The sequence below is a fragment of the Lissotriton helveticus genome, chromosome 5_1 (genome assembly GCF_964261635.1).
Source record: "Lissotriton helveticus chromosome 5_1, aLisHel1.1, whole genome shotgun sequence".
Lineage (NCBI taxonomy): Eukaryota > Metazoa > Chordata > Amphibia > Caudata > Salamandridae > Lissotriton > Lissotriton helveticus.
This window is the reverse complement of record NC_136065.1, coordinates 147,432,265-147,447,006: the sequence shown is the minus strand read 5'-3', so window position 1 is coordinate 147,447,006 and position 14,742 is coordinate 147,432,265. Positions and strand designations below refer to the sequence as shown.

Here is a 14,742-nt window from a genome sequence, read left to right as displayed (position 1 = left end):
ATGCCGCTGCAATCTACACCACTATACTCTGCAACACTTCACGCCAATACAAACAACTTGAGTCTACTCTCCGCCACTCCAGTGTATGCCACTGTACGCAGCTCACTACGCCAAAACACTCTACACCAGTCCACTCTACTCTATGCCACTCCATGTCTCTGCACTCTACACCACTCTATGGCAATGCACTCTATGCCAATGCATTCTATACCATTGTACTCTGCAAAACTCCACTCTATGCCACTGCACTCGATGGCACAATATTCTATTCTGCACCGTTCTATAATAATAAAACCATTTGTAGAATGCATGGTTACACTATAACAGTGTGTCCCCACGCTATGGAAGCAGTCCATCCAGCAAGCAAGACCTTCTGTACTTAGCATCACAAAGGGGGAAGAGGAACTAATAAGTGCCCTGAGTTCGAGGGAATAGGTAAGTTTTCAGTTTAAGTCGGAATCTTACCTCCGACGATTCCATACGGAGTTCGATCGGGAGCTCGTTCCATTTTTTGCAAGCTAGGTACCTGAACGAGCGTCCTCCCATTCGCGCTTTGAAGATACGAGGGACCTGAAAGAGCATGCTCCCTGATGATCTCAAGTTAAGTCTTGGAGGATGGATCGTTAGGAGCTTTTGAAGATAGCTAGGCCCTTTCCCCTGGGCTGCACGGTGTGTGATGCACAGTGCTTTTAACAGGATGCGTTCCTGCATGGGCTCTATGCCACTGTACTCTGCACAACTCTATTCCACTGTACTCTGTGCCTCTCTACTCCACTGAACTCTATGTCACTGCAGTCTACACCACTGCACTCTAGACCATAGCACTCTAATTTATGCAACTGCATTCTACAATACTGCATTGTACATCACTGAATGCTATGCCGCTGCACTCTACACCAGTATACTCTGCAACGCTTCACGCCAATGCACTCAACATGAGTCTACTCTCCGCCACTCTAGTGTATGCCACTGTACGCAACTCCACTCTATGCCTCTCCACTACACAACCCTCTATGCCACACCACGCTATTCCACTCTAAGACCCGGACTGCTTGTCTGCATGCTTACAGTGTCTTAGACTTCTTGTCTGCATGCTTACCATGCCTCAGACTGCATAACAGCAAGCTTATAGTGACTCAGACTGCTTGGCTGCATGCTTACAGTATACAAGAACACCGTGAAGAAGCTGCTAGGCTGCATGGTAACATTATATACAGCACCCCTACAATGTACACAGTCACAACAATGATCCCCACTGTGGTTCCTTGAGGAGCATAATCACACTGTACCTGGTGGGCAGGAGAAGAGGAGAGACACTGCTGGAGCACCAGCGTGTGATCTTCACACAGGTCCTTGCAGCTTGAGCCGGAGATGATCCCCTTCTTGTACTGATCGCACTGGGAAGAGAAGAGGAAAGACCAGTTTAGAGATGCACAAAATCCTTGACTTTCACAGTCAGATCCAGGCGTACTAGTGTGCATCGCTTCTGTATTGCAGACTCCCCAATGTGCATCAGTAGTGCATAACTGACTCTTCAATGTGCCTAGGTAGTGGATGCCTGTCTCTCCAGTGGGCAACAGTCGTGCAAGTCTGACTCTCAACTGTGCATCGCTTCTGTATAGCAGACTCCCCAATGTGCATTAGGAGTGTATGCCTGACTCTCTAGTGGGCAACAGTCATGCAAGTCTGACTCTCAACTGTAATCAGTAGTGTATGCCTGGCTCTCCAATGTGCATCAGTGGTGTATGCCTGACTCTCCAATGTGCATCAGTAGTGTATGCCTGACTCTGCAATGTGCATCAGTAGAGTATTCCTGACTCTCCAATGTGAATCACGTCTGTATTGCAGACTCTCCAATGTGCATCAGTAGTGTATGCCTGAATCTCCAATGTGCATCAGTAGTGTACACATGGCTCTCCAACGTGCATCAGTAGTGTATGCCTGACTCTCCAATGTGCATCAGTAGAGTATTCCTGACTCTCCAATGTGAATCACTTCTGTATTGCAGACTCTCCAATGTGCATCAGTAATGTATGCCTGACTCTCCAATGTGCATCAGTAGTGTATTCCTGACTCTCCAATGTGCATCACTTCTGTATTGCAGACTCTCCAATGTGCACCAGCAGTGTACGCCTGACTCTCCAATGTGCATCAGCAGTGTATGCCTGGCTCTTCAATGTGCATCAGTAGTGTAAGCTGAACTCTCCAATGTGCATAGGTAGTGTAAGCCCGACTCTCCAAATGTGCATTGGTTCCATAGGTCTGACTGTTCAATGTATGTCAGTAGTGTATGACTTACGCTCCTGTGTGCATCAATGGTGTACGCCTGCCAAACTCTCCATGGTGCATCAGTAGTGAATGCCTTACTCTCTAATGTGCAAAGGTAGTATATGCATTATTCTCTAATGTGCATTAGAAGTCAAGACCTGACTCTACAATATACATAAATAGTGCATGAATGACTCTCTAATGTGCATTAGTAGCAAGTGCCTTACTCTCCAATGTGCATAGGCAGTGTAGACCTGACCCTCCAATGTGCATAAGTTCTGTATGCCTCACTCTCCAATGTGCATCAGTAGTGTATGCCTGAGTTTCCAATGTCCATCAATAGTGTATCCCTTTCTCTCCAATGTGCATAAGTAGCATATGCCTGACTGTCCAATGTACATAGGTAGTGTATGCCTGACTCTCCAATGTACATATATTGTGTAACCTGACTTTCCAATGTGCATCAATACTGCATGGCTTACTCTCCAATGTGCATCAGTTCCACATGCCTAAGTGTCCAATGTGCATCAGTAGTGCATACCTTACTGTCCACTGTGCATCAGTAGTGCATGCCTTACACAATAATGTGCATCAGTTCCATATGTCTGACTGTCCCATGTGCATCAGTAGTGTATGCCTGGCTCTCCGGTTTGCATTAGTAGTGTATGCCTGACTCTTCAATGTGCATCAGTCACATATGCCTGACTCTCCAGTGTGCATCAATTCTGCATGCCTGACTCATCAATGTACATCAGAAGTGTATGCCTGATTCTCCAATGTGCATCTGTCTGTAAGCCTGACTCTCCAGTTCCGTAAGCCTGACTCTATAATGTCCATCAGCAGTGCATGCCTGACTTACCAATATGTATCAGTGCAGTGTGCCTAACTCTCCAGTGTGCGTTAGTAGTGCATGCCTGACTGTCCAATGAGCATGAGGTCTGTATTCCTGACTCTCTAATGCGCATCAGTAGTGTATGACTGACTGCCCAAAGTGTATCATTTCCTTAAACCTGACTCTTCAATGTGCATCAGTAGTGTATGCCTGATTCTCCAATGTAAATCAATACTGTGATGTGCATTAGTTCTGTATGCCTGATTCGCCAATGTGCGGAGTATACATTTTGGCCACTTAGTGAACCTAAGCTTGTGCGCATCAGCTGTTCCTGTCTCTACAGAGATGATAAGCAGAACTGACAACCTTTAATCATCAGGACAAGCCTTCCTGGAGGCATTTTAGACAGATATGCTAATGAGGTGTCTGTCGCGAGCTATTGGCCGCAGAGGACTATTCGGCTTCTGCAAGCTTGAGGAAGGACACCGCTTCTGATTAAACCAAAAACACAGACCCCTGGCTATTGTTCTTTTCTGAAGGCATCCTTTACACACTTACATGTTATAGTTGTTTGTGAATTGATGGAGTTTAGTAGATGGGTGTCCAACTTAGGTCATGGAGGTCTGCTCGATGCAACCGTATTAGGATATTTGCATAAATTACATTTTCATATCATTAATAAAAATGGAGCACATTTTCATTCAATTAATCAAAATGGAACTCCATAGCAATACAACTGTTATGCTGAAAATCTAGTTTTTATATATATACACACCTGAGTTGAAAAATAAAATGGTAATTTATTCCCATTTTATTTTTGATCCTCCCGTCCCGCGCAGAGCCTCATGATGGGGCGGGCCCTGCTGAGTGACAGCAGCACGGAGGAGGGTGGGCGACCTAATCACTGTTTAAAGTATGCATGTCTCTTTGACCGACAGTCTTGCGACAGCCATCCACACATGCGCACTTTAAACATCTTAAGACAGCTGGGTTAGAGTCAGTTCAGGCTTCCAGAGTGCTGTGGAGCGCCGAGTGAGGCTGCTCCCTCCAATCAGGGTGCTGCTCCGGCGCTGGTGAACAGTGCCAGGATTGGTTAAGGAAGTTTTCTAGTGGCTGGGCTGCACTCGCGACGAGGACGTCTGGAGCGAGTTGGTGCTATCGAGTTCGTTAAGGTTTATTAATTATTTTTATTTATTTACGCACGTGCGCACCCCCTCCCCTCCCTGTAGATGCCGGCCGCCACTGTATCCAACACAGTGCAAAGAACTGGCCAGGTCGCTTCGCAGATGTGTCTGCGATGCACCCAGAGCAAAAATACAACTGGATAGAGATGTCTTAGAAGAGTAATGCAAAAAGAACTGCTAAAAACCATGGAACATGGCCCTGAGAGCAGAAGGCCAATCTGCTGATCACAAGGTTTGTGAAACATACACTGGTTTGTAACTCTTATAGGGCCCTGTGGCAGGGAGAACACTTTTCTCAGCATCCGAAGTCTGTCGATGAGCTTGTAAGGATGTGTGAGACCAACAGCACACTGTAACCATTCCACAGATGGGGTGTCTCTCTAGAACAGGGGTCTCCAATCTTTTTCTGTAATAAGAGCTACTTATGTTCAGTGAAAATCATCCAGAGCTACTAATAGTATAAGTGTTGTAATAACGACCACATCAGACAAGATTACATTAGCGGCCACTATATGCAAGATTACTAGAAGCAATCACATCAGTGCATCAGGCATGGATGCCAGCAGTAACATAAAAGAAGGTAATAACATTAGTAACAAGTATCCCCAACGCTGCAGGATTTTTCAAACAATTATCAGCTGCGAAAAATATTTTGAAAATTCACCCATTTTTCTCCAAAAATCAGCGTAGGTTTTCTGGAAATATACATAACTTCAGGTCAAATACACACTTTTCAATGTCGGGTTTACTTATATTAATTCAAGCAAACAGAAATGTCTAGACTAGTAGGCTAAGCTGCACCCGGGAGAGGTACTACAGGTTGCTCGTGACCTACAGGTACCTCCTTGAAGAAGCCTCCTCTAGAAAGACTGTGACCCGGGGTCCACAGAGGGTGAGGACTGACACAGCCTTCAGCAGTAGGGAGAACAGAGCCCCCACCATGCTTTGCGTGGCAAAACGCCAGCTGACGTCAAGAAAACAGGAGCCATGTGGCCAATTGTGCCTAATCCAATGAGGTGAAACCAGACATCCCTGGCAGTGATTACCCATTTCTATTATCTTATCCTTTCCAGACTATGTGCCGCTGAGCTACTGAAAACTCTGCACTCAGCCACACAACATACACCCTCAAAGGATCCATCACCTCTTACCAGATCTGCTGGTTTGAGCAAAAAAGAAAACTATTCCTAGTGAGACCACTGACAATTTAGCTTCAAGCGCACTGCACTTTGAGAATAGTGTTTGAAAACTCTTGGCTCAAGTTTCTGTAGGAAATCTGGAAATTAAAGGGATTTTAAGGCTTTTGAACCAAACAAAAACAAGACATCAGATCCCAGGAACCCATGCTGGAGGACAGTTTTGTTGCCCTATATGAAGTTTTCCTTTGCTGCCCTATTCGTACCCCAAGATAGAGGCGCGTTAAACTTCCATGCGCTTAGAGAGACGAAGTTATGGAAATTCACCTTCTTTTCCTCCCACCTGCGGAGAAGGATTGGACCTCTGCGGGTGGAAAAAAAAGAGGCCTAAAGCCAAGAAGACAGTAGCTTTTGGAAGCACTGCGAGTAACTGGTCACTTTGTTTAACTACATGCATTACAGTAAATATAGCGCCCCATGGCAGTGCTCTTCGTAGCATCTTCCCGGCAGGGGCGTGAGTGCCTCTCCGGCATGCAGGGTCCTCCTGGCGCTCTACCAGGACCGCACACTCGCCCCCCGATGGGAAAGTTGCCCTGCAGACTGTCAAGCCCAGCCACTGTTATTAAATTAATATAGGTTCCACTAAAGTAATGGCATTTGCTGGACCCCTGGGCCCTGGCCGTGCTGGACGGCACAAGAACCCCTCATCCTGTGCACTCCTCTCTGCGGAACGAGGGGCACTTCACATGCATGTCACCTTTTTAAATCCCGAGCAGCTGGATGCAAATGAGGGAGAGGCAAGATTGTCTCAAGTTTCCCATCCGCTTAGGTTGGTTTGGAAAAAATGGATCTCGCCAACCGCTGGTAGTGTATGACCTCTGCACCCCGCCTCAAACTAACAGGTGAAACAAAAAGGAGTTGCTGTCTCCTTCAAAATGCTGATTTTAAACGCCATCTTCATACACCAGTACACAAATGACCCACTAAGGTATTATTGTGCCCTAAATCATGGTACGATCACTTACCTCCATCTACTGCAATGAGGCACACTATTCTTTCCCCACGCCAAAATCTGCAATTCGTCAAGGCCCCTTTAAATCGTTATCCCCAATATCTGCAATGTCAGTCACCTCTCCTGTTCACGGTGCCTCTCCACCCTGTATCATCTCCCCTGTATCCCTCTTCAAGACCGCACTGCCCGTAAGAGGTGGACAGTTCTCACTGTAATGCACCACAACCAGCTTTGCCATCTTCTAGCAAAGGGAACTTGTCTTTGTCTGTGCTTGTTGCCACTGCACCTTCCTGAAGGCAAAGAATGGGATAAACGTCCCATAGCTGGCACAACTGCAGCACATGTTAGAAGTGACTAAAATCCTTCTTTTAGAGTGGAACAGATATTGAAAGTGGAAATTTGCAGCCACTAAAGGGAAAACAATCAAAACTGCTAATAGCGCCAAGACACCTCCAGGTAATAGTAGCGCTTTACAAATAAATTAACCTAATAAGCATATACTATCATTCATCCTTTCTATATATAAACCAGTGATCCCGGTTCCTGAGGAGTGTATGACCAGATTACTGAAATGGGAGAAATACTTCGTCCTGTTGAGGGTTGCAAATGGTGAAGCGCTGATTTAGAGTAAAACAGGATCAGTGACCGGGCTTCTATGTGCTGCGCCAAGAGGCACAGCAACAGAAAAGGGAAGCGCCGTCTTGTGGACTAATAGTTATAAAAGGGTAGCCACTTCCTAGTTGCCCTCTAAATTACTACCAATTAAAGGCCACGTGTTTTGTCCATCCCTTCACTGCTCTCCTCTAATAGCTCACATCAGGACTGAAATTGACCAACCATTTGTACCACCCTCCCCTTCACTGCATTCTCTCATTATGGTTGAATACCAAGTGTTATTGACTAACTCAATACTACTCATTGTATCAACCCTGTAAGGATAGAAGGCTGACCAGGCGCTGCTGGGATTCAGTCTTGTAGGTTACGCTCACATCTGTCTGGGGTGTCCTTAACCTCCTGATCTATTCTAAGATGACCCACGCAGCTTGATCTGCCCTTCCTCCTCCTACTTGCTGAAGGGATCTAATGTTCGGGCCGGCTTTAGCACTGGTGGCGCCCTGTGCGACAATGTTTGCTGGCGCCCTTCAACGACCACCTCTGCCACGGATCGCCTCACTAGCACCCTTTAACAGTGCCCTTCAAGTCTCCATAACCACAGTCTCTCAGATTCATTTAGTTTTATAGCGCCACTCATACCAGTGTAAGGTGTCAGAGCACTTCACATCACACACACATTGCACAGAGACAATCATATGTGTGTAAATCAGTGTACCGAAAATATTACATCAGACAGGACTACAAGGTGTAGGAGTCACATGTCATTGATACTGGTAGGCAATATAGTATGAGAGTCCTTATTCTGGAAAAGCGCAAACTCAGAATTTAAAACGTAACATCATTGTTAGGGGCTCTCCTTAATAATAAGAACTGATTTCAACTCAAATAAGCCCTTCTGGGTGGGTGAAAGTAAAATGTGAGTGGCAGTATGATGGACCAATGGCTGAAGAGCACTGACCCACAGCCCCTCTATATATGCATACATGTATATATATTTTTAATAATAGATATTTTGATTGTAAGGCTGGGCTGGAAGCTAAAGCTGACCCTAGACCAGACCTAAAAAGATGCGTTTTAAATCCATGTTGTTGTTAATAGCTTTATTGACAGCTTTTGCCCTTTTTCATGTGCCCTTGTCTTTTGCTCTGGAGGCATATGCTAGATGGAGGCAATTATCCCATTATATTGACCACACATGCTAAATAACGTGAAAAAAAGGCATGGGAAATTACATAGGTTGTGGTTCACGTTCTGACTGGCCTGTCGCCACATCAGTGTGACCTAAATTCTGAGAAAAACAAGAATACCCATTATATGAACATTGATCACTGGCACAGAAAGAAAGTGGAATTGCAGTGTATTCTCTTCCCACACATCCTCATGACCTGGGCACTCTGTTTTGGCACAGGGTAACACCTGCACACTATTCAGCAGCTCTGATAAATGAAGGTGACTGATAAACAAAGAAGCATTTATAAAGATGACTCTGAATGCGCCAGATCACCTTATGAATGCCAAACGCCAGGGTTCCTGTCCTGCCTTTTCATTTAACAATGCAGTGACATTTTACAACTATGATCTTTATTTCTTTCCATTAAAAACAATGTGAACAACACACGACAGCAATGAGGGTTAAAAGGAATAGCCAAATATGGCACTCCTGGGAGGTCCAGCCATCCCTGTGTGTGACGTGTTGTAGCAGTGTCATCCCCATCAGCGGGGTGGACAACATGGGCTGTGTTACACAAAGTGAGCCCAGAGGTGACATGATGATTTGCGTCTGTTCTTTGTTTCTTTGGTATTACAGAAGAGGCTACAGACGCTTGCGGGACTCCTGTTATATGGCTCATGCGGTACAAAATGTGCGCTGCTGCAAACACAATAAGGCGCTCTCTCTTTCATGGGACGTGGAATCCTGCAAATGAACCCTCCTATGCCTGCACCTGTCTGGATCAGGGCATACAGCCAAAGAAGCTGCCCCGGACGCATTAATTGTGTGCAACATTTGAGGCAGCCCCTGTTGTTTGGCACCCCCAGGTTCAGGGCCGGACTCGGAACAGTAACCAGCCCCGGCAGATTGCTGCTCGACCGGCCCTGGGAGGGGGGTGTCAGTGAGAAGCATTGCTCCCGCATTTGTTACAGGTGGCCGATATTGCAGTACTGCTGCAAAACTGGCCCCCAGTGACAAAACCGGCCCCCGTGGCCACAAAACCAACTACCACCCCTCTGGCTCACTGGGGAAACGCCCGGTACCCGCTACAGCCAGTCCGGCCCTGCCCAGGTTCCCTTGGAAGTGGGACAGGGCACGGCCCGACAGGGAGTCATGTGCTGCACCTGGCCGAGGTGGGACTCCTGTAACCTCTTGAAGGTGAGGCAGGGTCCACTGGCAGGGAACGAGAGCTGTGGCTTCAAACCCCAACGTCATCTTTCAGCGATGCGCTCTCCGCAGTGCAGGCACAAACTCATCCCAAACTGTGATAGTTTGCACCTGTACTGGGGTCGGCACATTTTTTTGGGAACTGGGTGCACTGATTTAAGGACGCGCTTCAGCACAGACTGAGACACGGAGCCCAATGGGTATTACTGCTCCAGATCAGGAACTAGTACCAAAGAGCCCAACAGAGGATCATCTGATGAGTGCAGAAGTAGGAGACTAGGCTGCTGTGCCCCTCCTCCTAGGGCTGCAGCACTTCCCTAGCTTCTGTTGTACGTGTGTGAACAACACACCTATGCAGAACCGCTTGCATAGTGGCCAAATGGCCCCAAATCATTTGAGGCACTTACAGCTAATCCAGGCTTTTATGTTACATTCTGGGTTTCTGCATAGTGCACAACCTGGCACAAATCTTTGCTTTGCTTTCTGAGACTTGTAGTGCTGTTTTTACCATTATAAGTATAACCTTAAAAATCCAACCTTGCAAATGGGGTCTTATAAAAAAGTCACTATTGACTGGAGTTGTCACACATGACATGGAACTACTGGTCAGCCGGGCCTCCACGCACAGATTTAGCCTCTGTGCACAAGTGACTTCAGTGCAGCAGCTGGCTAGAGTGTCAGCGCTAGCTTCCCATGGTTACAGAGTTCAAAGATATAGTCCAGGGATTCAGGGGCATAGCTACCAATGGTGCAGCAAGTGCAGTGACACCGGGGTCCACTGTACATTGATTATTGCTGTATTTTACTATCTATTCAGGGGTGCATTTTCCTTGCTCGCACTAAACCTCGTAACACAACATAACGCGTATTTGTAAACTGAACGTTCACCCGTAGGCAACTTGGCACTGAATAACAGATGTTTATCGTTACCCAACTCAATGGTACTCATTTTAACAACCTCAGAAGGATGAAAGGCTGACTGGACCCACTGGGATTTTAGCCTGTGGCCATGAGGTCGAACACAGGCCCTGAAGTTGACGCATTAGCCCACTGAGCCACCAGACCCGTGGTGCCCTTGCTGCACCACCTCTGAGATTAGCTTCCCGTGCACTGCGACCCTTGTGAGCCCAGAGCCTGTGGCCCACTGCGAGCTGCAGCATTTGACATCTGCAGCCTTTTTTTTCTAAACCAGTGCATGTAAATCCTCCTAACTGCTCTCTAGAGCGGCTTCAGGTACCTGGAAGTGAAGCACAGAGCAGAACTATTAAATAGAAATTCATAAATAAATGTGGCAGAGCATTGCCCTTGGCAACCGAGTTAAGAGCTGCTATAAATAGCCAATTAATGTATTTTCACTCTCTATAATGGCATCAAGGACCCTGAATAAGGAGTCGTGCTCGTTGGCATAGAGCGCCCGCTGCATAGGGCCTATGACGAGGACTCTATGCCCAAGACAGAGGCAGTCACGAGGCCACACCGGCCACAGAGGTGGTCAAGAATGTAAGGGAAGAGCTCACGGCTGACCAAGGGGCCCGGCTCGGCTCGACGGGCCAAGACTCGAGCCATGCTAGCAGAATCATTGTCATGCTATGACATATAAATACAAACACGCATTTACATTTACATTGTCATGCTATAGCAGGCTGGGAGTGTGGGGTGGGGGCGAGAACAAGGAAGGGGATGGGGAGAGAGATATGGACTAAACCATTGTTGCATGTGTGCAGTCTGTGACAGGTGCTTAATTTGAGCCTCTCACACCATTATTATAACTTTTGTGGCCCAGAATACTCTGAATTGTCACACCTGTACGAGTGCGAAGGTTAGGGGGTTAGATTGGTTCTGTCATTGGCATCGCAGGCGGGGCAATGTATTTAACAATAATTCTCTGTTAGAATAAAGTCATTGTATCATTTATTAGAACAAACGAAACCTAAAGACATTTATTAAACGAATATACATAGTTGTTTTTATCTGAGAAAAAAAGATTGGATGTGAAACGAGACAACAATTAAATGTTCCATTGTAACTTGAGGTTCAAGGTAGCAAAATCTTGGGTGTGTTTGGGAACTTGTATTACCAGAGATGTGTAGTCTGTAGTTATCTTTCTGGGGTACGGGAACTTTTCGGGTCCTGTGAGTCTAGTTGTATGCAAATTGCTAATTAGTAGTCGGGTTACAATTAAAATAAAAACGCCAAAAACATGCCAGGCTCATACCGCAGAACTAATAGCGATGTAGTGCAGCGGGTTGACAGCTCAGAACTCGTGTGTGTAAGCTGAAGGCAACAAGTCCCAGTGTGGGACAACCGAGCCTTTCATTCTTCCGAGATCGATAACATACTTTCCATCAAACTGAGTTAAAATCATGCTCATTGAGTCAATTATGAACCCATATTTACCGAAGCACTTTAACTATGTACATAACACAGACCTGCGAGCAGGGGGCCTGTTCTTGCCCCCCTGCTCGCAGGCTGCCGCAGGACACCGCCCCCTCCCCGGCTGCAGTCTGCAGTAATGACCTAACAGGCGTCGATAAACAAATGAGTCCCAGCAGACAGCAGTCAATAGCTGCCTGCTCGCGCTCACTCCCCGAGGCGGCCTCGGCCTGACAGCCGGTGCGGGGCCTTAATTAAGGCCGATAAGGCCGAGTGGCAGCCGGCTCGCGCGGGCGCGGGCCCCCGGCGCTCCGAGCAGCGCGCGCTTCGCGGCCGGCTGCCCCGTAATTGCATTGCTTTCTGGGCCTGCAGTCTCTCAGAGTGCAGCGTCTGCGCGTCAGCTGTCTGCGGCCGAGAACCGGCCTGACACCGGTGCGCGCCCCCTAAACGGCCCGGCGGAGCGTCCCCATCAGCGGCTGTCACCTGGAGGACACACACCTGCATTGAAGGGCGGAGTGCGGCTGCGGACGCCCCCTAGGGCTTAATTTGTGAGAAAAAAATAAGCGTCAGGGTCCTTGTCAGGAGGTCACTCCAACTTGCACTAGCCATGCTCGTGCCAGTCCGGCCAATAACATGACCTAGGCACAGGGCTTTAAGTGGGATGAAAACACTTGGGGCGTGGCCAATGTAATTGAAGGCTTGGCCTAAAACACCTAAGCTAAAGGTCTGTGTTTAGCATAGTGTGCCACCGGTCTGCTATTTTGCTGTTTCTGTCATTGCATTCAGATATATGATACAACAAGTAACCTCTTACCTACAAGTCAGCACTATTGGCTTTGTCAATGGTTGTTAGTTGCATAAGCAGCAACTATGGCTTGTATATAATATTGAAAAAGCTTCCACATAAAGCCCTGGTGACACAACAATATTGCTGCTCCTGAGTTCCGAAAAGAGAAGAGAAATCCAGAAAGAAAATGTCTCTCTTTAAAGGATATCCCTTTCCCTATAGCGCTAAAAAAAAAACGGACCTTGCTGTGCCAGGGCACAAAACAGAGCCCGATAGAGACCCGTTTCGAGGCCCCCTTTCAAAAACTGCCAGTGCTCAGCACTGGGGAGACCGGCCCACTTAAAGTCCTGCCTACGCAACTAGCCACCTACTGACCTTCACGCTTCTACTAGTGTGACAATTCGGACTATTCCAGGCAGCCCACACCTTTAAGAGTGGCAGGTGTTTGATAACTTAATATACATTAAAAAATTAGTAACTGATGTGGTCATTTCGAAATCAGTCAAACAGCACCACCATGTATTCGAGGCACAGCATGGCAGCAAGGTTGGTTCACACTGCACTACCCAGTCAGGTCACTAATGTTTTCTGGCACATGTATTGCCCACCTCAAATGACCAGCTGCCACATGGCCACAGATAAAATACAAATTTGCACAGAATGATGAGAGGCAATACAAATAAAAACAGTGATGAGTCAAAGATCAATAAAGTTTCTTTCACAAGTTTTGTTGTTATTCGTTGCAGATTCTTTATTTCTTTTCACAAACTGGTACAGCAAACGCGTTTCGCCCTTCAGAGGGCTGCTTCAGGGCAAACGTCTATTAGACGCTTGTCCTTACAAGGGGGAGGATGCAATTGAACTGGAAGATTTTACAGATCACAAGACGCGAGGAGCTACTAGGATAATGCCACTGATTTTGTTCCAAGTCATCCACATTAGGGATACCTGGATACAAGAAGTGGATTATATTGAATTGACCAAGGGACGCAATTGATGTACTTCATCATTGGCGTTTCGGATATTGAACACATGAACTGTGCTTACTACAATAGTTTGCCCTGAGGAAGCCCTCTCAAGGGTGAAAGGCATTGTCTCAACCAGTTTGTGAAAAGAAATAAAGAATCTGCACCAAATAACAAAACTTGTGAAAGAAACTTTATTGATCACTGACCATGTGGTGGACTGTAACAAGTGTCATTGTTGAAAATTAAGTGTTGGTGCCGAGCACCAGAAACCACTGGCTCAAATTAAGCACTGCGCCTTTCGAGGTGGAAGCATCACTTCCACAAATGTGGGGGATTTAAACTTCTGCAGTGCTACGGGCTGCAAAAATTGTAGGACACTACTACATGGATGACTGCTAGAGCAACACAGCGACATCACCTGCGCTTGTAGTCACCCCAGTTCTAAACTTAACACTAACCATTACACTGTGTCACTGACCCTAACCTGTAAGCCTACTGCTTACCCTAAAACTTGCCCAAACTTAACCACTGTGCTTAACTTCACTTCCGACACATAGGCCTAATTCTAAGTGTTAGAGTTACCCCAACCCTAATCTAACCCTCTACCCCCAAACCTTACATTGTGCCAAAACCTTACTCTAACCTAATTCTACCCTGTTTATACTTAATCCTAGCCCTCATACTAAATGAAACCTTACAGTGGCCCTAACTTAACCTTAACCTATCTCCACCCTCGCCCAAATCCTCCTACTAAACAAAACCTTCCCCTAACCCTAGCCTATCCCTATCCTAATTCTTACTTAACCCTCGTCCTTACCCTCATACTAAACAAAACTTTACCCTGGCCCTATTCTATCCCTACCCTAATTCTTACTTAACCCTCGTCCTAACCCTCATGCTAAACAAAACATTAACCTGATCCTAACCTCTCCCCACCCCAATTCTAACTGAGCAATCTGCTGCAGAGTTCCTTGCATAGCCAGCAGTTTCAGTCAATAATACAAGTGTCAAGATGACTCTCTGATTAATGAACCTGATAGAGAGAGATCAGAGTTTTTTCTGGTGGCAGTTTTGACTCATCTAAGGTAGCTCAGAAGATTAATATGCCTGCTGCGAAGAACATGTACCGTGCAGAAAATAGAACAGTACTTTATGTACAGAGCTCAGTGGGTTACCGCTTTTGTTACAGA

General features: G+C 46.5%; 1 protein-coding gene across 1 annotated transcript in view; it reads right to left on the bottom strand.

Annotated features, from left to right (window-relative positions):
* Positions 1 to 14,742, bottom strand: part of DIPK1B (divergent protein kinase domain 1B) — a 398,361-nt gene that overhangs the window by 68,877 nt on the left and 314,742 nt on the right. The window contains exon 3 of the mRNA XM_078641926.1: positions 1,290 to 1,397. Within this exon, the coding sequence (XP_078498052.1) occupies positions 1,290 to 1,397 (108 nt within the window). The remainder of the gene's footprint in view (positions 1 to 1,289; positions 1,398 to 14,742) is intronic.